Source organism: Triturus cristatus, chromosome 10 (assembly GCF_964204655.1).
Source record: "Triturus cristatus chromosome 10, aTriCri1.1, whole genome shotgun sequence".
In the NCBI taxonomy this organism is placed as follows: domain Eukaryota; kingdom Metazoa; phylum Chordata; class Amphibia; order Caudata; family Salamandridae; genus Triturus; species Triturus cristatus.
Genome location: NC_140593.1, coordinates 487,640,558 through 487,667,658, shown reverse-complemented (window position 1 = coordinate 487,667,658; position 27,101 = coordinate 487,640,558). Strand labels below are relative to the sequence as shown.

Here is a 27,101-nt window from a genome sequence, read left to right as displayed (position 1 = left end):
AATTTTCAAAACTAATGGGGCGCTCCGTTCAGCTCCTACCCTGAAAGTCTCGGGGTGATTCGTCAAGCGGGGGCCGAGAAAAAAGGAGGGTCCCAAAACGCGTTTTCCCCATGCATTTTTCCATAGGACCTTTAGACGCAGCTACAGCCCGAACGGCTGAACAGAATTACTTGAAATTTGGCAGAGAGGTAGCCATAAGGTCAAGGAAGTGCCTTTTGCAGGTCTGGTGTAAATCTGTTCAGTATTTCCTGAGAAAATAGCATTTAAAAGCATATCAATATCTATACGCACGCAGGGTGCGCGCACCGTGCGCGCACCGTGCGAGCACCGTGCGAGCACCCTAACGTGCGCGAGCGTAATTCTGATTGGTGGTTACATGTTAGTCAACGTTCGAATCAGTCGAAATCAGGAAGCGTCGGCCGCCATTTTGTTTGTTTTCAGTGCGAGAGTGAAAAAGGAAGGTGGCGAACGTGAAAAGGGGGCAGGGTAGAGAGTTCCTGACCCCCTAGCCTTTGTCAGGGGGTCCCTGAAGGAATTTTTATTTGCGGGGGTGAAAACCCCAAAAAAAATAATAATAATTTTTAATACGTAGTTTATTGTAAAATAAATATATAAAAAAAATAATAATACATAAATAAAATAGCATTTAAAAAACCGTACAAATTCACTGAAAAAACCATAGGTTTCACACACGTTATAGTTAGGAATTAGCATTTAAAAAACCTTGCAAATTTTCTTAAAAAACCATAGGTTTCACACATGTTATAGTTAGGTGGATATTTCACTCGTAAAAAACCAATGAAATTCCCCCGTTATAGTTAGTTCAGATAACTATAACTCGCGCGACCGCCACTCTATCACAAGGATGATGTCATCAGTGAGTGATGCCACTGACCATGTCATGAGTGATGTAATATGTGACGTCATGAGCAGTGGATTGCGGGCGCGCGAGTTATAGTTATCTGAACTAACTATAATGGGGGAATTTCATTGGTTTTTTACGAGTGAAATATCCACCTAACTATAACATGTGTGAAACCTATGGTTTTTTAAGTGAATATATATATATATATATGTGTGTGCGTGTTTTAATTTTTTGAATAAGTAAAATAGTTATATTTATTTAAAAATTAAATTAGCATTTCTTTTTAATATATTTAATGTTAAATATTTATATGTATATATTACCTACTGGCGGTCGCCACTAGGTAGTGATAGTTAGGACCTCATTTCTATTCAAAAAGCATTTTTTCTTTTGCCAATATCTTTGGCGCTGTTTGACGAATCTTTGCGAAATTTTCAAATCTAATAGGGTGCTCCGGTTAGCTTCTGTCTTGAAAGTTTCTGGATGATTCGTCAAGCGGGTGCTGAGAAAAAAGGGGGGTCCCAAAACGAGTTTTCCCCATGTTAATTTCCATTGGAACTTTAGACAAAGCTACAGACCGAACTGCTGACAGAATTACACCAAATTTGGCAAAAGGTAGGTCTTGGTTCAGAAAGAGCCCTTTGTTTAAAATGGTGTAAATCCTTTCAGTAGTTCCAGAGAAATTAGAAAAAGAAAAGTTTCCTTATCTGAGCACCGAGGAGGGTTTGCGAACCTTCCTGGGCACGAGCTTCACTCCAAACCAGGAAGTGTTGGCAGTCATTTTGTGACTCGGTAACCGAGTCACAAGAAAATAGTGAAAAAAACATTAAGAAACAAAAACAGGGGGCAGGGTAGAAACACCCTGACCCCCTAGGCCTGCTGAGCGCCCAAAAAAAGCATTTTTTTTTTAAACTGCAAAATTGGTGTCGGGTGCGTGAATCCTGCCGAGGCCTGCCCACCCTGCCATAGCAAACTCTGCTTTGCTTAATTAAACAAGAGCAGATAAACCTGCTCTTGCTTCAATGAAGCAACGCAGAATTGCTTTTGAGCAAGGGGAGCTGCATGTTAGCAGCTCCCCTTGCTCAAAAGCAATGCTAGCTCCCACAGGACGCGGGGAGCCGGTGGGACTGTGGGGGCATTGGAGCTCCCCCCACGGTCCCCAATGCAGAGGGCCGGCCCAGGGGGGTGGGGTCCCCGGGGCCAGGAGTGACACGGGAGGCCTCCTCTCTAATTTAAAAAAATGAATGGCTGGGCCCCTGGGGATGGGGTCCCTGGGGCTGAAATCAGCCTGGGGGGGGTGGCCGCACAGCCCCCTCCTCAATTAAATGTTTTTGTAATAATGGCAAGCCCCGGGGGAAGGGGTCCCCGGGGCCAATAGTGGCCCAGGGAAGGTGGGCCACGCGGCCCCCCTTCCCTTTAATTATTTAATAAAAAAAGAGGCTATGCCCCGGGGGATGGGGTCCCTGGGGCCAAAAGTGGCTATGGGAAGGGGGCCCACGTGGCCCCCTTTCCTTTCCTTTTTTTATTTTTTACAAAAAAGGGGTCAGACCCTGGGGGATAGGGTACCCAGGTTCCGAAAAATAGCAATAGAAGGGGGGCCACACAGCCCCCCTTCCAAAAATAAATGTAAAAAACGCCGGCATCACGCCGGAGGCCCCGCCCCCTCCTTGCACCACTGTGCAAACGCGCTCCCTGGTGCGTTGTAAATTGGGATATTAAGTCCCAATGAATACTGAGGGTCCCTGGGGGCCAAATAGCCCACCAGGTACCTCCAGTAAGCGCCACATAGCTGGTTTGCAGAGAGGTGGTCCGAGGCCAAGCCCCTTTTTACACCACTCTGCAAATGCGCCTCTTGGGGCACTGCTGGTGGGGCGATGAGGTCCTCTTGTGTCCTGAGTTTCTAAAATGGTAATCTGTATTTTAGAGTGGGCATATCGAAGGTTATATTTGGGTGTGAGGAGGTGCATCAGATTATCACGTGGATGATGTCATCAATGATGTCATTTGAGATGTCATCAGTGATGTCACTGACCATGTCATGAATGATGTAATATGTGACGCCATCAGCAGTGCATTGCGGGGGCGCGAGTTATAGTTAGCTCAACTAACTACAACGGCTGAATTTCTCAGGTTTTGTACGAGTGAAATGTCCAACTAACTATAACGTCCCTGAAACCTATGGTTTTTTCAGTGAATTTCTATTGTTTTTTAAATGCTAATATCTACCTATAACGTCCCTGAAACCTACGTTTTTTTCAGTGATAAAAATAAATATATATATATATATATATAAACAATATTTTGTACAGCGATATTAATAACTATATTTTTAAAGCAATATTTTTCTGATTTACATTATAAATACAGGATGACGATATTTTGACAATAATAATATTGTGATGATATTTTGGTATGGCGATATATCCAGAGGCGATATTTTGTCAGTGAACTATGAGGGCCTTGATATCCCATGGCTTTCATATATGATTTATTTTTCACGCTATAGCGTTGCCTGCCTCATGCCTTCGCTGAGCCCTGTTCCATCATGAGACAAGTTAAAAAGACAGTGAAACCCCTAGTCCTAAACTATGTCCGGTCACAAAGGCTTTTAACAGAAATCAAAAAACCCTCTGTTTTAACTTACTCTCACTTGAGTATAGATAGTGCTCCAGTGCACTATTTGTTTTATTGCCATGGGTGCTGGAAAAGATCCCTATTGTTTCACTGTAGGGCTGGCACCATCATGTACCTACTTTGTTTTCCCTTGGGATTTCAGAAGAATTTTAGTATTTTGCCATGTCTTTGGGATGGAAAATCCACTCAAACAATGTTTCACTTCTTTTTTTTTAGTAAATTCTATGTACAATCCACAAAACATATTTTAATCCCAATTATCAAGTCACGCAATTCTAGCCAATGTAGACCAGCCATGCGCTTCCAGCAGCAACTGGTGGACCTGATTGTTGTTTTTATGTAGGATTGTTCCTGTGACATGCTGTATGGTTACGTAGCACTATGCACTTTGAGTGATTTTATTACTTACTTTCTTACTGTAAATATTTCACATGAATTCTCTGTATTGTCACATGATTGTACATGCATAGTTATTTGTATGATATCTTAATCATGGTTTCAATTTGAATAATGCACTTTTATGGTTTCTTTTTGCACCTGCAAAAATGAATTTCTGATTCTGATAATGTAGATCTCTGACTTGTTCTTAAGTTAGGCCTATCGTAAGATTTGTTCTTAAGCCAGACTTATTGTACATAATGGTATATAAAGCAGTAGTGGCCCATCCCCTGCAAAAGTGATGGGGAGGAGAGGGGGGAGGGGGTTGGGGATAAAAAAATAAACAACAAAGAAAAATCTTACCTGAACGCCGCCGCCGTCTCCCGCTGATTCGCTCTCTTCCTGCTTCTGGGCACAGGCTCCCAGACTGCACTGGCAACTAGCTCTCCCAGGCAGACTGAGAGCCTGTGCCTGCTCTCTCCAGACACATCAATGCAGCTGGGGCTGGAGAGAGCTTCACTGTGCACGAGGGTTTGGCAGGCCTGAGACGGCCGTCCAAACCCTCATGCGCGGTGAAGGGAGTGCACTACCACTACCCCACCAGCAGTGTCATCCCATGGGCACTCCCCCAAGACTCGTCAGAGTCATTGGGGCCAATCCAGGGGATTAAAATAAAACGATAATAAAATGGGTTTAAAACCAGTTTTATTATCGTCTTATTTGAGCATGGTAGTGGGGGGAACGGTGCTCCTCCACCCAAATGGAGGGGCCGCCGCTGATTTAAAGTAAATAGAAAGGTTTATGCCTTTTGCTTTATATTGTGTTTTTTGAAGAACATTCACAGGGCAAGTCAGCACTTTAAAAATCATGATTCATTCCACATGCCATCAATGAAAGACAAAGAAACCAACAATTGAGGCGAGTACACACATATTTAAGATTAGAGACGAGTGCTGCAATGGAGTTAGGGAGCCAATCCCAGTAAGGTGTGACTGAAAAAAGGGCCAGAGACTTACACATCTTATACCGCTTAACATAAGCTTACTGTTGTCCTTAAAATACCAATAGGTTGATGCCCTGTTATACTTACAAACTTTCTGCATGTAATAAAGAAACAAAGGTACTTAGTATTTTTATTCACTGAACAGAAACATTTACTTATCAACTGAAAAGATATCACTTAAGTGCAATATACAGACTGTAGCAGCGAATTCACATTTGTAAATGTATATTTATTTTACAAATATTACAAATATACATTCATTAGTACAGTATTGCCATTCAGTCATGCTTCTTATATGTACATATCTTCATTTGAGGGTTTTTGTTCAGCATGATTCCTTCCCCAGCTTAGAAAACTTTGGGCCAAGATGAAGGCCCCATTTTGAATCAAGGATATGTAATGCAGTACGATGACCCTGGGATTCCATAGGACCGTTGCACAAGGATGCAGCCATCTTGGGACCAATCAAAGAATTAAAGACGGTAGTTTTTCACATATTGAGCATCCTGGATCAGAGTAATGTACAATACAATTGTTATTTTATTACATACACTGTTTTACATTTCCCGATGAGGCAGATCAGATTGCCCTTTATTGATGCTGGGCTCTAATAACAATCTAAAAAATACATGCATATACCATTTCCTTCCGATAATTCTTTTTATTAATTGGCTCAGTCTATTGACAATCTGCTGAACTTAATTATATGTTAAATAAATCTAACTCTTTTTAATACTTACAAAAATAAATTTACTTCATTTTTTACTGAAAAGTGTTGTTAGTGCATGTTCCTTCCAAAGTTTTTTTTCTGGGCTAAGTTTTGTTTTGCTAAGATGTCATGCTCTTGTTAAGTAAATAGCTTGGAATTGGTGTGTGTATGAAGAAATATTTGTTTTAAAAAAAATGCAACTTTTCATCTTTTTGTTTGAGTTTTACTTAGATTTTCTTTGCATATTAAAGTAGTAAGGAGATCAGATATCTCACACTCTTGTAGAGATGGGTAATTGTGTGTTTCTTAAGACCTCATGGGGTAGTAGGCGCTGTACACATGTAGTCAATTATTGGTTCACTGATCCCAACAAAGTGATTGGCTCTTATAATAATATTTGGTTTGAGAGAGTGCCTCAATATCATTTCAATATTGTAGAGTACAATCATTCACAAAGCACTCAGTTCAATTTGCTTAACATTCACGAGACATAATTATTTGTCTGAGCAGAATTTGGTGCTACAACGTCTTACAAAGACGGTATAAACTAACACCTAACGTATCATATGGGGTTATTTTCACTTTTCTAAAGAAACAACAATTGTATTTCACCATTTTTGACCTTGCTCGGATAGTAGTGATGAATTCACTGCCATGTACTTGGCTGCCTCTAAGCATACTACTGAAACTAGTAAAGGAAAAATAATTTGTGGTCATTGGTGACTACCCTAAAAAACATTACTTAATCCTTTGTTGTTGCCCGTTTGAGTTTGGGTAGCTGTGAGTGGATATGATTCTCAAATTCTTCACTAAGTTGATAAAGGAACACTATTTTACACCGTTTGTATCTGCTTAAAATCTGTCTAATATTGGTTGAAGTACAGAACACAGACTAAAGTACAGCAGCGACCTGTCCTTAAGGGAAAAGGGGCGCCACCCCTCACCTTTTTGCAGACATAAAAAGAGTCTGCCAGGCTGAGCAAAGGTCGGCCTGAAAGACATACTTTATGTTCAGGTCATGTAGCCAGGCACTAAACATGTGCTAAATGAGCAGACACCTGGCTGCCTGAGCTGAACTTTGCCAGTCCGACAATTTCACAGCCCTGTGAGTGTGACCTCCTAAGCAAAGTGCTTAGAATAAGACTTGAGCACTTCTGTTTTAAGCCCTGGAGTCCCCAGGGCTGACTGTCCATCAGTGATGCTCATGACAGAGTGGGTTATGGTCATCAGTTTTACTGACCCGTCCCACCCTATGACAAGCAATGTATGTGTGTTTGTACATGTGTGCTGTGAATGGATGTGTAGTGCTTATGAATGGTGGGTGTATGTGTGCATGCTTGTGAATGCATGGGTGTGAGTGACTGTGCCTGTAAATGGGTGAGTATATGCATGTGCATGTGTGGCCTGCTGAACACACCTTTTGCTTGAAATACCGGCTACTACAAGCTTTTCTCTTGTGCTCCAAATTCCACTAATCCTGATGATGACCCTCTAAATGACTGGAAAGATTGAAACATCATAGACACACAAGCAACTGCACGCTGACCAATACTGTTGATCTATTCAATGTATTGTGTATACCCTAAATAATTGGACAACAATTTATAATCATGTCCCAGAGTCAGTTGCCAGCTTTGCATATACACAACTTTATGTCTTGTTCTTTCACTGTGTGAGCTGCATGATCACTGAGCACAATTTAGTGATTTATTTCAATGTCAATTTCATGGTGAAATATGTTGTTGCTTTGGTGGAAAATGGACTAAAACTACATACAATAAGTAAGCTGTAAGTGTGTACTGTCCCAGCAAACGCCTGCAGCACTGAATGTTGCTTAGACAAATAGCTATGTATTATGACTGTTCAGCAGATTTAATAGAGCCTTTGTGAGCCACTGTGCCCTATAATTTACTCCAAAGATTACCAAAACTGGTTTTAACAAACTCTATAGAAAGATTACTTTACATGCAGACAGTGCAGGTCTGAATACTTGTGTCGGAGAAAAGGTATTTCGTGAAAGCTCTCAACCTATTTTAAATTCTCCCAAATAGGGTTGACAAACCGCAGCACAAGTAGATTGATGACTTATACCAACTATGCCTCAATGTCAGTGGGGAGAAAGATCTTGATTTTATGAAGACTTTAATGTATCACTATGGCTCCGATTCAGAGCTGTACGGTGTAGGGGTGGTATTTACTGCCCCTTTAAATACCCATACCCAGGGGTTGGCGATTTACCAGGAGCAGTAAATATCTCATATTCAGAGGTTTTTTTATGGGAATTTAATGTATAACATCTCGAAGCGGTATTTACTATACCAAATTATATAGGTTGTATCTTTTTCTCAGAAATTGCACTCTGATATATGTCACCAGTTTTTGCTTGCATAAATTTTAAGGGAAAAACTCGGCTGGGGGTGCTATAATTGCAGCATTACTTGGAATTGTGATTCCTTGTGTGTAAAGAATTGAATAAGGTATATCTCTTCTCTCTCTCAGATTTGATTTATGTGTTTGTGTATATATATATATATATATATATGCCAATCGTAGATACCCGAAGTATGAAGGCGCCACACCCAGCGTAGTTTCAATCTTTATTACTGGAAGACAGCAGCACACACAGCGAGACCCTCGCAGCTTAATCCTTCGTGCCATACGCGTTTCAGGAGCAATCTCCCTTGTTCACTGGCTTTCGTCGAGGAGGAAACAGCTGTGCTAGTTTGAATCGCACTCGCGATCTTTTGAAGTGAATCAGGCCCCAATGGGCGTGTCTTTGCAAGGTGTTCTGGTCATTGTGGTACAGGTAAGTTCTTGTATCCCAAGTGGATATTGCCGTTCACTTCCCTGAAGTATTTGAAATCCGATTAGGTCGCTGGTTAGAGTCTGGCTGGGCTGCTGCTCGTTCATGTCTCACCAGAGAAAACGCCGTTCCATTCGCGCTCTTTGAATTCACAGGCGCGTGGACCTGCTGGGGTACGCAGTGGGGCAACCTTCGTGGCCAGGGCAGACCACATATATGCCAATCGTAGATACCCGAAGTATGAAGGCGCCACACCCAGCGTAGTTTCAATCTTTATTACTGGAAGACAGCAGCACACACAGCGAGACCCTCGCAGCTTAATCCTTCGTGCCATACGCGTTTCAGGAGCAATCTCCCTTGTTCACTGGCTTTCGTCGAGGAGGAAACAGCTGTGCTAGTTTGAATCGCACTCGCGATCTTTTGAAGTGAATCAGGCCCCAATGGGCGTGTCTTTGCAAGGTGTTCTGGTCATTGTGGTACAGGTAAGTTCTTGTATCCCAAGTGGATATTGCCGTTCACTTCCCTGAAGTATTTGAAATCCGATTAGGTCGCTGGTTAGAGTCTGGCTGGGCTGCTGCTCGTTCATGTCTCACCAGAGAAAACGCCGTTCCATTCGCGCTCTTTGAATTCACAGGCGCGTGGACCTGCTGGGGTACGCAGTGGGGCAACCTTCGTGGCCAGGGCAGACCACATATATGCCAATCGTAGATACCCGAAGTATGAAGGCGCCACACCCAGCGTAGTTTCAATCTTTATTACTGGAAGACAGCAGCACACACAGCGAGACCCTCGCAGCTTAATCCTTCGTGCCATACGCGTTTCAGGAGCAATCTCCCTTGTTCACTGGCTTTCGTCGAGGAGGAAACAGCTGTGCTAGTTTGAATCGCACTCGCGATCTTTTGAAGTGAATCAGGCCCCAATGGGCGTGTCTTTGCAAGGTGTTCTGGTCATTGTGGTACAGGTAAGTTCTTGTATCCCAAGTGGATATTGCCGTTCACTTCCCTGAAGTATTTGAAATCCGATTAGGTCGCTGGTTAGAGTCTGGCTGGGCTGCTGCTCGTTCATGTCTCACCAGAGAAAACGCCGTTCCATTCGCGCTCTTTGAATTCACAGGCGCGTGGACCTGCTGGGGTACGCAGTGGGGCAACCTTCGTGGCCAGGGCAGACCACATATATGCCAATCGTAGATACCCGAAGTATGAAGGCGCCACACCCAGCGTAGTTTCAATCTTTATTACTGGAAGACAGCAGCACACACAGCGAGACCCTCGCAGCTTAATCCTTCGTGCCATACGCGTTTCAGGAGCAATCTCCCTTGTTCACTGGCTTTCGTCGAGGAGGAAACAGCTGTGCTAGTTTGAATCGCACTCGCGATCTTTTGAAGTGAATCAGGCCCCAATGGGCGTGTCTTTGCAAGGTGTTCTGGTCATTGTGGTACAGGTAAGTTCTTGTATCCCAAGTGGATATTGCCGTTCACTTCCCTGAAGTATTTGAAATCCGATTAGGTCGCTGGTTAGAGTCTGGCTGGGCTGCTGCTCGTTCATGTCTCACCAGAGAAAACGCCGTTCCATTCGCGCTCTTTGAATTCACAGGCGCGTGGACCTGCTGGGGTACGCAGTGGGGCAACCTTCGTGGCCAGGGCAGACCACATATATGCCAATCGTAGATACCCGAAGTATGAAGGCGCCACACCCAGCGTAGTTTCAATCTTTATTACTGGAAGACAGCAGCACACACAGCGAGACCCTCGCAGCTTAATCCTTCGTGCCATACGCGTTTCAGGAGCAATCTCCCTTGTTCACTGGCTTTCGTCGAGGAGGAAACAGCTGTGCTAGTTTGAATCGCACTCGCGATCTTTTGAAGTGAATCAGGCCCCAATGGGCGTGTCTTTGCAAGGTGTTCTGGTCATTGTGGTACAGGTAAGTTCTTGTATCCCAAGTGGATATTGCCGTTCACTTCCCTGAAGTATTTGAAATCCGATTAGGTCGCTGGTTAGAGTCTGGCTGGGCTGCTGCTCGTTCATGTCTCACCAGAGAAAACGCCGTTCCATTCGCGCTCTTTGAATTCACAGGCGCGTGGACCTGCTGGGGTACGCAGTGGGGCAACCTTCGTGGCCAGGGCAGACCACATATATGCCAATCGTAGATACCCGAAGTATGAAGGCGCCACACCCAGCGTAGTTTCAATCTTTATTACTGGAAGACAGCAGCACACACAGCGAGACCCTCGCAGCTTAATCCTTCGTGCCATACGCGTTTCAGGAGCAATCTCCCTTGTTCACTGGCTTTCGTCGAGGAGGAAACAGCTGTGCTAGTTTGAATCGCACTCGCGATCTTTTGAAGTGAATCAGGCCCCAATGGGCGTGTCTTTGCAAGGTGTTCTGGTCATTGTGGTACAGGTAAGTACTTCGGGTATCTACGATTGGCATATATATATATATATATATATATATATATATATATATATATATATATATATATATATATATATATATATATATGCACATATATATGTATCTCCCTCACTCTTTCTCTCTACATGTACACACACACACACACACACATATACATATATATATATATATTTATTTATGTGTTTAGTTTTATTTAGTGCGAACTACTTGACCCAAGGGCATTTATATATTATATATCTGTGTGTATATACATATATAAAAACAGAGCTGCAGACACACTAATTGGACCGTAGAGTGCATATGTGTGTATATATATATATATATATATATATATATATATATGTATATATATATTTATATGTATATATATATATACACACACACATATATATATATATCTGCATTTATATATGCATTTATATGTCTGTGTGTAGAGAGATAGAGTTTCCCCACAACATAATAACATAATAGGTTTTCTCTTGAACTGCATATGAGACTCAAGGTGCTAATATCACAAGATGGTGATTTCCTACGATGGGATATATTAAAATGTTGCATGTTTAATATTCAATTAGGCATCCGTGGCAGGGTGAGGTCAAAAGGGCACACTTATTAAAGGGAGACATACTGCTTCAAGCATAGCACTTGGTGCTGCCGGCGATTCTGGCATTAAATGTGCAGGGGATGTTAATTGGCTCGTTAGTACCTGTCAATGTAAATTATGATATGGCAAACTTCTGACATGCAAGTAGTCTTCAAAATTAATTTGACTTGACAGTTCTGCGTAGGGATGCGGGAGCCCATGCTGTTAAAAGTTTAGCCCTCATGAACAATCACTGTTGGAGAGTTTGCAGAACTATTAAGAATTACAGCCGAGACGTATATTTTGAAGGCGCTAAATGGCGTCGGCTGAGGACAAGACTGGTTGATGTTCCAGGGTAAAGTCTTCACCAAGGGCAAAGTGTAACCCGCGTTCCTCTATTTTTGATTGGTCACTGACTACGTGTCATCAAGATCATGCTGAGGTGGCTTCTTGTTCTGCAGCTCCCTGCTGATGCATTTCTGTCCTTCTTGACTAATCCTTCTTAGAGTAATAGCAATGCAAGAAAAAATTAAATCATAGACCAGCACACATTGACTCTGAAGGCCAAAATCCAGTTAATATCACTTGATACATCAGTCCATGTCTCCAAGATCCATCTTCCCTCTTGGAACACATGACTTAAATGCCTGAATGCCACTTTTTATTGATTGATTGGAGTTATATCTATGTGGGATTGATATCATTGCGCCCTCACAGCACTATGTGAATAAAGTGGTTTGAATGCGTGGCTAGGCAGCTGTGAGCAACTTTATGCTTTTTGTAACTCCCTTGGGTTTCTATCTGTTTTCTATCTAAAGGAATGTACAGCAGTTCGTGTGCTCCTCTGGCAAGGAGCTGTAGATGAAGTATAACTTGCTTCTCCTCAGAAGAAGCCACAGGAAGCTAGGGAGTTTCGCCACAGAGTCCCAACACGATGCTTTCAGCATTAACTGTGTACCAGAAAACTGCTTAAGGTGTCCTGGGAGCTATTTAGATGTGGGGATGGCAGATCAGTGTGTGCAGTTAAGGAAGTGTGCTGATTTGCTACTCACGTTCTGTTAGCGTGTGTGAGCATCCTCATACTCATTCCACATAGGCCTAGAAGTTAACATTAAGAGATGTAGGGGTAGAATAGGATCAAATACTTTGTTTTACTATGTTGTGAATATCCCATTTTCTTAGGCTCTTTGGAAAATGAATTTCTTTCTCTGGAGCTGCAGAAATGGGACAGGGCACAATGGGTGGGAGTTGCCCATGTAGGTCAAGGTGACCAGGCATGCATGTTTAGAAAGTGAAAGTGGGAGAACAAAATATAGTGAAATATAAGGGAATAAAAATGGAAACATGAGTGGAGCATTTCTAGATCTTGCCATTCTGGTGACATCGGAATGATGGTGAATGGCTGTGGGTTCACAAGCCAGTGTTGCCGTGATTTAATTTGTTCACTTGGAAGCAACATCACGAATAACATTTGGACTCTAGGAGATAGCGTACGCTGCTCAGTGATTGGTATCTTTTATTTCTTGAAACTATAAGGAAGTAGAAAGGAAGAGAAAGCGAGGCAAGGCCACAAGTCAGAAACATAGGTTTCCTGAAGTAGGCATCTGAAGTGGCAGATTCAGGGGATAGTTCAACTCACAGTAGATATCTTGAAATGTTAAGGATTTCAGCCATGCCTGCATAGGACCTAAAGACATACCACGAAAAGGCCTGTAAGTGCTTCAGAACTAACCTCTAGAGATTTACATTTGATTTACAGTGGAAGAAAATAAGTCCTGGCTTTTAGTACTGTTCTACTGAAAAATCCAAATTTCTTCAGGATAAATCAACAGCACTTCAGCATACTATGTACAGGTAAAGGAAATTCCTAGGGGTACAAATATACTATTACTCCTCTATTAGATCACTCTCTAACAGTTGGTGTAGGTAAAGTGGATACTTTTATAATTTAAGCCTACATATTGCATGCCATTTTTCTAAAAAAATATCTTATTCAGGGAAAAATATGGTGCATAAATAGAGAGCAAAAATACTCTAAATATAGTGTTTGCCTAAAATCAAAAAGCTCTATTTTCTGTACTATTTGGGACCCATCTCATTCTATTTATTGGAAAGATCTCGGCTGATATCCCCATAAAATATAAGCATGCTGACAGTCACCTCTTAAGGTCATCTTCCTTCCTGGGAGAGGGGAGCAAATATTGCCGTAGGGGAAGCCAGAAATTAGGCCACTGAACGTGTGCAGTGGTGTCATACCAGTTACTTCTTGGTGGGTCTTAAATGAGCTCAGACATGATAACGCCATGTCAGGTCGCAATTAATCTCTTGCCGTTGGTCTTAAGTGGGATAGAAAATGCCCATAGTTTCTCTTATGAATATGGCATTAACTTGTCTATGCAAACTTCACTATTAACTCTCAGGCATGTCCTTGTTTCTGGTTTGAAACTGTGACCGGGTGCATAAAAACACTAGATAAGTTTTTGATTCTGGTCAACACCTAGTAAAAATGCAAATGTGCACACAGAAATATGATATTATCATGGTTGAGTGTGGGGAGGGGTGAACGCTCACCTGTGGCAAAGTCTATCCCCTCTCTCAACAATGGTAATGTGTAGCTTATTACACTGCATGCATTTGCATTTATAGTTTATGCTATGGAATTTTTTCTTGTGTATTTGCTTTAAAAAAGTATTTAAGCAAAAACCGGATGCAAGAGGATAAATGTGTGCAATAAGGTGAAATAACATTATAGGGGGAGTCAGACTATTAGGAGAGTTGTTTCCCTTTGTAAAGTCATTACAATATGCAATCTGTGAGGCAGTAAACAGTATTTCCTTTACCTTACTTTGGTAATAACTCAGAATTTGACCATTGCAGTGTAGTAGTAATATGTAAATGTGTGTTACTAGTAGAGTCGCTCTAAATAACGTGTATTGGGTCACCTTAATATTGATTGCCAAGACATGAATGTATTTATTCACAGTGAGGTACCATGCTTTATTTGCCACATTGGCCCTTCTTATAATTGTCCCGGTAATCCTCCAGGTTAGATCACCTCCAGAGTTACAAATGTTCTGAGTACTCAGATTTACCGGGGAATTATAAGTGGGACCCTTCTAGATGAGAAATCACCAAGAAATTGGTAATGCTGGATCCCCTGTTAGTTCTTCATTTCTCCACAAACTTTTACAAACCAAAATGTTTGTGTGAAAATAAGCAGAGCCACATTTTTGCTGCAGATCACATAATTCTGATGGGGACTGTTACTGGCCCCTTCCCAATGAAGGTATCACTCATAATGAGGGCAATGTGGTTGGTCTACTGAGCAAACACATAAGTGGGTGAATATGTCACCACTAGGGTTACTGGATGACTCCATTTTCCTGAGAACTCTGTATTCCAGTCCTGGTCAACAACTGGCTGCATTCTGGGAGTTCTGGTCTTGGTTCACATCATTACAACCAATCGGATTAAAGAATCAGGTCACAGTGATTTGTAAGTGGAAATCTCCCGTCTTGAACATTGGGATCAGGAGGTGACCTGGTAACTGTAAATTGACGGATTACTAAACAAACTGAGAGGCTTTCATGGTCACCAGACAAAGTTTTGTGATTGTTAGAACAACATTGAATTACTAATAAATTCAGGTACAAATTGCAAAAGTGTGTGGTAACAAAGAGAGGCCATTGGTTCAGTGGCTCCTTCTGATGGCCGCAAGTGTCAAGGAACTTTCCATACAGTCAATAATACACAGTCATAGCTCTACCAAAAACTATCTTCTGGATCCACATGAAAGTTATTGTGTTCAGTGAGTTTTACCAGACCAGTCCATGCTCCTGGGGGCGCTGTTCTGCAAATTGGGCTAAAACAGATCTGAAGGGTTTGTAAAATGAAATCATCAACTGGAACAGTAACAGGACATACGGTGATAACCCTTGAATAGTTGGAAGGATAGATTTCAATAGTAAAGCACCACAACTCACAAGACCCTTTACCCCACACAATAATAAAGCCAAACAAAGACATTGATTAATTTTCACTGCGGAATTCTCGAAGGGTAAGACACAGTGGCATAGCTGGGGGGGAGGGCGGTCCGGCTGGGTCATATGAGGTGGCAAATACTACGCAGCTGTGCTTAGGAGGTAAAGAAAGATAAGTAAAAAGAACATAAAGTGGAGGAAATCAGAATTTGCAGAGGTGACCTTTTGGACAAAGGGCCAGGCAAAGAATCTTGCTGGAGGAACAGATGGGCCTTAGTCATAGTCATAGACATAGATGTGACTGCTGTAGGAGTGGTCCAAAAACAGTAATTCAATGCAGAAATGTTTTCGACATAGAGAAAGGGAGTTCTCTCATGATGGGCTGTGCTGGCTCAGCGTAGAGCCGCACAGATGTTTTGATGCACCTGCAGTGTGTAAGAAGAATTCCTTTAACCTGTCATTTTTCCACGGTAGGGTTTGATTTTCTGGAACTACAGTTAGGAAACAGAGAGTGAGGTTTGTCTTTTTTCTGTATCTGAGCTGCGCTGTCTTTAGTGTTGGGTTAAATTAATTCACTTTACAATCTACCTGATCATAATAAAAGGCGCTCTCTGCCCTGAGCCAGTGCAGCCCATCATGATAGTACCCCAGGCAAGATAGAAATGTGAAACCAAAATAAAAGTGTGCCTTCAGCGAGGTTTGACGTTTTGTGGCCTCAGAAATTGAAAAATCTGAAGATGGTGGCAATCCTCACGTGCCATTAGTTTATACATATTTTTAAGGGATATGAAACAGCAATTATTAATTTCTGACTTTTTGGTAACACGCTGCTACTTTACATGCTATTTACTTTAGGTAGAAGTACGTTCTTAAGCGTTATTTCACTGTATTAAGTCGGTAAGGAGTTTTCCATTACAAGTTGCACAATTTGCTGGAATGTGATAGATACCGTATGGCTAAATTAGACAAGATACTCATTTAAAAACATTTTCCTATGGTTAGCTCAGTGCATTTTTGAATCTGCAAAAGATACTTAAAAGTTAACGTTGGCATCTTAGGGGTTTTATTGTGCTGGACTGGCACTGTCTCCATTCAGTGAGCTCACAAACACGTCTTGTCCATTCCCAGTTGCATTTGACCGGCCATGTAGCAAATTTGTTTGGTGTTTTATACAGTGAGTAAAAACTGATCTTGCTCTGGGGGCTTCTTCACCCAGGTGCCCAGTCCTGCTTTCTGAAAGGCTTTAAACAGCTGCTGCTTGACAGACTGGTACATCACCGCCACCAGCTTGGCATCACAGTACACTGATGGCATTTCCCCACGGTCTGGCGTTCGCGCACTCAGCTGCGAAGAGAGAAAAAATATACTGAAATATACTGAATGAAAACCAGCACAGACTATACTCTTACTTCTCAAACCATAACCAGTGACATACCGAAACTAGAGGGGCCCCCAAGCTCCGGACTCAGTCAGGAACTCTCAGTCATTGCCCATGCACAGTGCAGGAGGGGGCCCCCTTGAGCTTGGGCCCCTACACACCGCGGGGGCTGCGGGGGCTATTTTTACGCCACTGACCATAACATACAAATGTCCTGATTACGAGGGGCAGTTAACTCTGTTTCGGATGCAAAATAGCATCTGTGCCTGATATGGTATTAGAAGTAATGCGCACGTAGCCCTTGATGCAGGAGTTTTCCCATACAATTTGTGACAGTTAAAAAGTGCCGCAAATCTTAAGGGCAAATTGAACACAACGCCGATTTACGTTGAAGAATGGGTGACTTCAGATAAATTGAGTGCATAAATTCTGCATTTGCCCTGATTACGAGTTGGTCGGTATATTCTGACCTGTGCATAAAGCCCTCTATACGCATGGGTCGGAATTAGGAGTTGTTAGGTATTTAACACATTCGATAATTACTGAATGCGCTAAATACCTCAACCTCAGTTAAATTCTGTCAGGTCAAACCTGCTGAAATTTTGCAGGGGAAAAGCATGTTTAAGGTATTTACCGTATCATGTGGACTTTGGAACACGAAACACCGAAATCCGCATGTTATTCCCCACCAACTCGTAATAAGTGTTGTGTATCGCACCTGATAATATGGTACCCTGTTCATAAATAACACACAAACTCCTGATCAGGGCCTAAGAAGTGTAAAACTCGGACTCAGGAGCAGACTGCAGATCAATTATTTGCCGCACCCCATGCAAAATATAATTGCTGGGTGAGCAATTTCCACCCACAGTTAGCTGCCCCAATAATCAGGGCCTAAATCTCAGAGTTTGGGCACTTTTTGGCTCTTCGAAAAAAGTTCTATCCAAGCACAACCTCCCAAAATGAAGAGTTGCCTTAACACCCCCTCCCCCCCAAAAAAATGTTTTTGTTTCATTGCATTTTATTTTATATGTTTTTTGGTCTTTTCTGTAGTGCTTATGTTACTTCAGAATCCTGGTGGTGGCAAACCAGAGAAGGACAGTAAACCCCTCCCAGGCGGTGAGTTGCCTCCCCCTTCCTTAGTCCTTTTCCAACTGCGCCCTTTTGACCTTTAAACACATCATGGACAACTTTCTTGGTGCCAAAAAAGGTTGTAGTTTATTAAACACTTAAACATTTTATACGTTTGTTTCCTCGTAGTTATACATAACATTTTGTTGCCTCGCTTAACGATTAGCCATCGTGGCTCATTTAGTCCATTTTTTGGTTGTTATCTGCTTTCAGACAGATCGCCTTTTGGAGGGAGGGCCCCAATACCTCGGCCACTGTTACCCAGGGGTTAGGCTTCAACTTGCTACCGACTTGGTGGGTGTTTGCCCGGGCAGCAAATGTCATCCCGCTTGCCTTCAATGCCACCTTGGCCCCTCCCTGCTCTTCGGGGTCCCTGCCGTGTGGCATCCCATCTCTTGCCGTCGAAGGGGATTGAATGCTCGAGGGGGCTGCTTGCCCCCTTCTTAATCCCCTCCACGGCTTGCGGCCTGCTCCTCCTGATTGAGGCAGGCCGAGTTACACCTGGGGCGACCAATCGCGGTTGCCCCTTTTTCCCGGGTTTGTGTCCCGGAGGGGAGGCTTCCTGCCTCCGGGCGGCGTTTGGCCCGGGCCTCCATTGGGTACAGCTTTGCCTTCCCCGGCCCAGGCTCCGATTCAGCAGCGCATGTGCGGATAGCTCATAAGCAAGGCCTCGGTTTTTTCAGGGCAAGTTTGAAGTTTATTTAGCTTGTGCAAATTTTTATTTGGCAGAATTCTTGTACTTTTGGGCTTTTCACATTATGCTTGTTATGAGAAATTACCAAAATTATTGTATTACGCCACTTCGCGTAGTTACCTGCCATTCGTGTTAAAAATGTATTGCAAGTGCACAATTATTGCGAATGCATAGGAATAGAACGCAAGCGACAGTTGTTCATGTTGCTTTTGTTTAAAAGCGTCCTCGTGCCAAATTGATGCGAGGACTAATTTTTCCCTAAAATATATCATGAAATTATGGATTTGCGTTTTGCGTAATTACTTGCAATTTTGCCATAATTTCACTCTCACTTTGTAGTTTGGTCAAGAGACATTCAGCAACTTTTGCAATTTTGTTGAAAGAACTTTGGTTATGTGAACTTTTGCATGTCAGTTATTGATAAATAACAGAGTTAAATACATGTCTTTAAGATATATGTATGCAGAGTATCTAGCACAAAGAGCAGAGCAACAGAGAGGTTCACATGAAACAAGGAGGCGTATTGGAGAAAACAAATGAGAAGGAGAAAGGACGTCATAATTTGAAAATATTACAATGTATGACACACTTTTAAAGCTACTCACATTGGTTAAAGTAACTTATGGTGGTACCAGGCCATAAATCGGAGTTTTGGAAGTACGTGGACAAATGATGGAGAAAACTACTGTCTTCATTGAATTGAGAGCAACTGCAAAGGGCTAATGTTAGAAGAAAAAGGGGTTTTAACTCTGGATATTACAAATATATTTAGAAGTATATGGCTTTATAAACTGTAATCTATTTTACTTACATGAGTACTGTCTCTCATGGTTCTTCTCCAGTTAGACTGCTATTGAGTAAATGCCCAAAAATATTTTCAGGGGTGAAGCTTGACTTCACAGCATATTGCTGAGCCAATGAGCCTTATTAAAATTGCTGTCTCTGTAGACCATGCCTATACTCTAATTTCCTACATTGCATTCAATTTTTTCAGCTTATTTAACTTAATGAGATCATGCCTGGGCCATACTTGTCTCTCAGTCAGACCAACACTTTTTTTTTTCTCACAGCCTCCCATGACCTGTCAATAGATGGGCATTGGTAATTATGGCATTTCCCCTGCCCTCTTTTCATTTGTAGATCTTCTGATCTTCATTTCTGTCATTCCCTTTTTTATTTTGTGAATATTTTCCATATCCAATATTCTGTTTGATCCCCTATTTTCAAAGATTTAAAGCTTTCTGGGGTTTTTGTCGGTGCTGGAGGTGTTTTAATAGGCTTGCCTTTTCCGGCCTTGAAGGCATTGTTGGGTGCTGCTGCAATCAGCCTTATTCTCCTCTGTGTTGATGATTGTAAGAGGACAGGCAGTTACCCTTGGTTTTGAAGTGTTTCTATCTATAAAGGAATTGATCAATTCTGTCCATGTGATGCTTTTGATTAGGCTTGAAAATGCCTTCTCTTTGCCTCCCAATTATGGTCATTAGTTTATGGAACGAGGGTTTGAATCAGGAGTTGCCTTTCAGAGTTTCTAGGGTTGGACTGGCCTCGAGGGAGAGCAAAGTACTGTTGGCATACTGGATAAAGTAATATTTCTAAGATCATTCGATCTGTCTGTCAGCATGTCAGAGGTGGGCTCTTTGATGATTAATGTTATTGCTGGAAGCCATCCTAGGTCACTGTTGGACATGATATCCTTGGAGAGTGACCCTTGACCCTGCTTGCAGGTCAGGCCGCTCCCCACGCCGCACATCACCTCCGCTGTGTCCGTGCCTCTCCCCCGCTGCTGCCGTAAGTTCGCCGCTTCTCCACTGTAATTTGTGCCTGTAATTTGTGTAATTGTTGCCAACTTTTCTCTTCTGTGCCCCTTTTTTTCAACTGTTTCTCTCACTTGGTCTGTGTTTGTTTCTGACCCCCTTTTGCCACAAGTTCGCCGGTCCTCCACTGTAATTTGTGCCTGTAATTTGTGTAATTGTTGCCCACTTTTCTCTTCTGTGCCCCTTTTTCAATTGTTTCTATCACTTGGTCTGTGCTTGTTCTGACCCCCTTTTTGCCGCCAGTACCCCTCTCTCCCCTCCATTCCCGCTGCTGCTTCCCTGCGGCCCGCCCACTCGCTGCCCCGCTCCTGCCTCCCAACTGCTCCTACCTCCCACCTCCCCTTATATGGAGGGCGCGCGCAGCGGGCGAGCCGAAGGCGCGCCTATGGCAAGCCCGTCTGCGCCTGGACCGCACCCAGCGCCAGGACCCCTGGCCCCCGCGAATGCCACGTCGCCTGCCTCTGCTACGGCTCCAGCACCCTCCACGCACTCAATGCCGGCCGAGCACACACCTGCTGCCTAGCCGCCCGAAGCGCACCCAAGGACCCTTCTCCTGCTGGAACTGCAGCTTCACCAGCATCCAGCCCGCCAGCCCACACACCGAAGAACCCAACTACCTCAGATGCATCCTGCTCAAAACCCGCTCCGCCCACAAACATGCCGTCGAACTCTGGGACCTACTCGACACCAACGTCCCAGACGTCGCCTTCCTGATGGAGACTTGGCTGAACCCCTCCTCGGCACCCGACATCGCCATAGCCATCCCGGAAGGCTACAAGATCACCCGCAAGGACCGCACCAACGGAGTAGGAGGAGGAATTGCCATCGTCCACAGAAACACTCTCAAAATCTCGACAGACACCGACGACACCCTCAGCATCACCGAACACCTGCACTTCCAGATCCACACCGACCCCAACACAACCCTCGGAGGCACCCTTGTCTACAGACCCCCCGGACCCTGACCTCAGTTCAGCGACTCCATAGCCGACTTCATCAGCACACACGCCCTCGCCTCCACGGACTACATCCTCCTCGGGGACCTGAACTTCCACTTCGAGAACAACAACGACACCAACTCCTCCACCCTGATCGACAACCTCGCCAACCTCGGACTCAGACAACTCGTCACAAGACCCACCCACCCACTACGCCGGCCACACGCTCGACCCATCTTCTCAGCTAGCTCCCACGTCTACTTGACCGACCACCGCTGCATCTACTTCACCTTCCGGAAACCCACCACCGCACCGAGGTGATGCCTCGCCGCCACTGGAGGAAAGTCACCGAGGACCAGCTAACCACCGCCCTCGCCCAGAGCCCACCTGCAGACCCAACCAACCCCGACACCGCAGCCCACAGCCTCAGACAATGGATCGACGACTGCGCCAACACACTCGCCCCGCTCATGAACCCCCCCAACACCCACACCAGCAAGAGAGCCAGCTGGTTCACTGAAGACCTCCAGGCCTCCAAGCGAACCTGCCGAAAACTCCCCAAAAACTGGATCCGTGAACAAACACTGGAAAGCTACACAACCCACAAGAACGCCACCCGCAGACACCACCACCTCATCAGATTCGCCAAAAGGACCTCCTTCAAAGACCACCTAGACAACAACGCACACAACAGCAAAGAGCTCTTCAACATCGCAAAGGAACTCGCCAACCCCAGCTCCAACACCAACGACATCCCACCATCACAAGACCTGTGCGACTCGCTGGCCACCTTCTTCCATCGCAAGATCGCAGACATCCACAACAGCTTCGACGCCGTCACCACCCAGACAACTGCTGAGACCCCCGCCCCCACGACCACCACCCGCACCAACCGCCTGCTCGCCTGGACCAACATCAACGATGACGACACCATCACGATCATGAACACCATCCACTCCAGTTCCCCGGAAGACCCCTGCCCACACCACATCTTCAACAAAGCCAGCAGCACCATCGCACCCCATCTCCGGAAAACCATCAACATCTCCTTCGAGACAACGACCTTCCCGGAGAGCTGGAAGCACGCAGAGATCAACGCCTTACTCAAGAAACCCAAGGCAGACCCCAAGGACCTCAAGAACTTCCAACCCATCTCCCTGCTCCCGTTCCCGGCGAAGGTCATCAAAAAGGCCGTCAACAAACAACTGACCAGCTTCATCGAGGAGAACAGCATCCTGGATCCGTTCCAGTCCGGGTTCCGCAGCAACCACAACACCAAAACTGCCCTCATCGCCGCCACCGACGACATCAGGACCCTACTTGACAACGGAGAAACCGCGGCCCTCATCCTCCTGGACCTGTCAGCTGTCTTCGACACAGTCTGCCACCACACACTACGAACACGCCTCCACAACGCCAGAATCCAAGAGAAGGCCCTGGACTGGACCACCTCCTTCCTCTCCTGCAGAACACAGAGCGTCCGCCTCCCTCCCTTCCGCTCCGAAGCCACCGAGATCATCTGAGGTGTACCTCAAGGCTCATCCCTCAGCCCAACATTGTTCAATGTCTACATGACAACGCTCGCCCACGTCGCACGACGGCATGACCTCAACATCATCTCCTACGCCGACGACACCCAGCTGATCCAAACGAAGGAATGAAGGCCGTCGCCGACTGGATGAGAAACAGCCGACTGAAGCTGAACTGAGACAAGACAGAGGTCCTCATCCTCGGATCCACCCCCTCAGCCTGGGACGACTCCTGGTGGCCGACTGCACTAGGAGCGCCCCCCACACCCACCGACCACGCACGCAACCTAGGGGTCAACCTCGACTCCACCCTCTCCATGACGAAGCAGGTCAACGCCGTCTCCTCCTCCTGCTTCAACACCCTCCACATGCTTCACAGGATCTTCAAGTGGAACCCCACCAAAACTAGAAGGGCGGTCACCCAGGCCCTCGTCAGCAGTAGACTGGACTACGGCAACGCACTCTACGCAGGAGCCCCGGAAAAACTCCTGAAACGGCTCCAACGCATCCAGAACGCCTCCATATGCCTGATCCTCGACATCCCTCGCCGCAGTCACATCACACCCCACCTGAGAGACCTGTACTGGCTCCCCATCAAAAAGAGGATAACCTTCAAACTCCTCACCCACGCACACAGAGCACTCCACAACACCGGACCAGCGTACCTCAACAGCCGACTCAGCCTCTACACCCCCAGCTCCGCTTCGCAGACCACGCCCTCGCCACCGTCCCCGCATCCGAAGAGTGACCGCCAGCGGTAGATCATTCTCCCAACTCGCCACCAAGACATGGAACACCCTACCCATCCGCATGCGGCAGACCGAAGACCTCCTATCCTTCAGGAGACTCCTCAAGACCTGGCTCTTTGAACAGTAGCAGCGTTTCCCCCCCCCCCCTTAGGGCCTTGAGAACCACCCGGGTATGTAGTGCGCTATATAAATGCTATGATTGATTGATTGAGAGGTTTTGCCCCAACTTTTTGCCTTTCAATCTTCCTGTGTTTGCTGACTTCGTTTTTGCTGGCATTAGTACTCTGCACACTTTACCACTGCGATCCAGGGCTAAAGTGCTTGTACTCTCTCCTTTAAACATGGTAAAATTATCTTACACTCAATTTGGCATATTTAAATTACTTGTAAGTCCTTAGTAAGGCAGTACTACATGTACCAAGGGCCTGTAAATTAAATACTACTAGTGGGCCTGCAGCACTGTGCCACCCAAAAAGTAGCCCTTTAAACATGTCTCAAGAGCTGCGCCTGCCATTGCAGTCTGTGTGTGCAGTTCAAACTGCCAGTTCGACCTTGCATAGTAAACTTTTTGCCAGGCTTAAACCTTCCTTTTTTATACATATAAGTCACCCCTAGGGTAGGCCCTAAACAGGCCAGAAAGTAGGGTGAGGAGAATTTAAAAAGTTGGACATGTTTTCTCTTACTTTTACCTGTCCTGTTAGAGAAAAACTCTTAAAATCGTTTTTTACTACTACAAGGCCTACCTCTCCCATAGGATAACATTGGGTTACAGTATCACATTTAATATGTGCTAACCTACAATTGTCATTTTCATATCCTAACCATTTGATGCCTGCAGCCTTTACCTTGGGTCACATGTCTAGGTGCAGCAGGCAGTGGGGTTTTATATATTGCTCCCAGACAATGAGACAAAGGTGGAATAGATGTTGGCAAGATGGGCCATCTCTGACTCCATGGGGGGGAGGAGCAGTCATCTAATGGCTTACGACTAGAGCAGTCGACCTCGAAGCTGGGTAACCGGGTTCGAGTCTCGGCAGGGTCGCTCAACATCCTGTGATTCTTGGCAAATCACTTAGTCTCCCCATGGCTAACAAAAAACATGAATGTGTCCATCTGTAATGCAACTGGTGGTCATGTAAAGTCCTCTGATACCTATGGGTCGAGTTTGCACAATATAAAACTCCCCCCCACCAAAAAAAAAACTGCACATCACATACACATCACAAAGGCTCTGCCTGAGCACACTCACCAAGGGTTTGATGGTAGTGTTTGGTGACCCCACACAAGCTGGGGCCACGCCAGGGAGGCAGAAAATTCCAATCACCCCTGGGTTGGAAGTCTCTAGAAACTTCTCCTAAATATTGGACTCTCAGAACCAACTCTATAGTACACCTCTGGACTGGTGAAAGATTCAGAAGGACTGCTGTGCTTCTCTGCAGGAAGGACTGCTACTCTGTTTCCCTGTTGCCCAGATGCACTGCTGCCTGAGCGAGAAGGACTAGAACTATATCTTGAACCCAAGGCCTCCAGATTGACTCAAAAAGCTAGATTGCTGGCCTCATGATCAGAGCTTTCAAAAAATAGGGGGAAGGTAGAGGTTTTTGGCTAGATCCACCCTCCAAATGTACGTAAACCTAAACAACCCGAATATATCGGGTAAAGAACCTAGCCAGAAAAGGGTATTGGAACTCAGTATGAGTTCGAAAAACACCAAGAAAGAAAAGCTTTTCCTTCTTGAGTCCCCTCACTCACCAGGGTTTCCCCACGGTGACATGCTTCATCATTGGGGCCATCTCAGTCTTCTATGGACTGAGGCGTGCTACGACTTGCGGATTACGTAGGAGCACTGTTGTGACAACTATGTGTGGTGCAGAAAGTGTAGTGGAGTGGGCTAATGTGAGTGTTAAAAATACCTAGCTAGTGGGCCAAATAATTTTATTCTTGCTCCTAGTTAGTATAATCTAAAAACGGGGTAGAATGCTGGAACAACCTATTTATAATGGAATAGGTGTACCTAGCATCTTGTCAACATGTTTCGAGCTTCCCCAAGCTCTTCGTCAGGACCACACAGGGACCAGCCCTGTGTAAACCACTCCTAGTAGACCTAATTGAGGTGAAAAACCATTAAGTGACGCTGCAACTAATAAGCATGCACTAGTATATACATACGTTTGAGCATTGTCATGTAGTATCTGTAGGGTACATAAAACAAACATTTGTTAAGGGAACAAAACTTTTCACGTCCCTTTCAGGTTCATCTATGGTAATCACTGCACACACATTCAACCTAAATGTTGGTAGAATCCTCTGTTTCTGCATCTCCCATATTTTTACACAGATAAGCCGCAGACATGGCTCGCTCCTCCGTCTATTTTCTTCGGTTCTTTCTCCTTTCAACTTTTCCTCATTACAGGTGTACGAGATACCCACACCCACTCCGAGACCATGGGGCACATTTTTGCTTCCTAAAAGGTATGTAATGCTTACAATACTTCATGTGTGTGCGTTTTATGTATTGTGTGTTGGTATCACATGGTTTTTAATTCACTTTAATCACTCTAGAGGAACTTTCTTTTAAAGCACTGAAATTGCATGTAGAGTGAAAAATAACGCTATTTTCTGACCCACACAGGGGCACAGAAACAGAGGATTCTACCAACATTTAGGTTGAATGTGTGTGCAGTGATTACCATAGATGAACCTGAAAGGGACGTGAAAAGTTTTGTTCCCTTAACAAATGTTTGTTTTATGTACCCTACAGATACTACATGACAATGCTCAAACGTATGTATATACTAACGCATGCTTATTAGTTGCAGTGTCACTTAATGGTTTTTCACCTCAATTAGGTCTACTAGGAGTGGTTTACACAGGGCTGGTCCCTGTGTGGACCTGACGAAGAGCTTGGGGAAGCTCGAAACATGTTGACAAGATGCTAGGTACACCTATTCCATTATAACCAGGTTTTTCCAGCATTCTACCCCGTTTTTAGATTATACTAACTAGGAGCAAGAATAACATTATTTGGCCCACTAGCTAGGTATTTTTAACACTCACATTAGCCCACCCCACTACACTTTCTGCACCACACATAGTTGTCACAACAGTGCTCCTACGTAATCCGCAAGTCGTAGCACGCCTCAGTCCGTAGAGGATTGAGATGGCCTCAATGATGAAGCATGTCACCGTGGGGAAACCCTGGTGAGTGAGGGGACTCAAGAAGGAAAAGCTTTTCTTTCTTGGTGTTTTTCGAACTCAGACTGAGTTCCAATACCCTTTTCTGGCTAGGTTCTCATGATCAGAGCCTCAGGGGACAGAAAAGGCTACAAACACCTTGAACCCAACACCTGGACTCTGCCTGCTGGGAGTCCTACCCCCCCAAATGGTGCCACCTCAGTCCTGGACCCTTGGAAGTAGGCCTGAAGGTGCTCTACATATGCGTTGTGGTTCTAGGCACTAATGTTGCTTAAAATGTTGAAATTGCATATCTCCAGTTCTAC

General features: G+C 44.6%; 1 protein-coding gene across 1 annotated transcript in view; it reads right to left on the bottom strand.

The window, feature by feature from the left end:
- Positions 1-15,453: 15,453 nt before the first annotated feature.
- Positions 15,454-27,101, bottom strand: part of ADARB2 (adenosine deaminase RNA specific B2 (inactive)) — a 515,069-nt gene continuing 503,421 nt past the window's right edge. Inside the window, exon 10 of the mRNA XM_085630113.1 lies at positions 15,454-16,712. Coding sequence (XP_085486239.1) covers positions 16,536-16,712 — 177 coding nt within the window. The 3' untranslated portion in view covers positions 15,454-16,535. The remainder of the gene's footprint in view (positions 16,713-27,101) is intronic.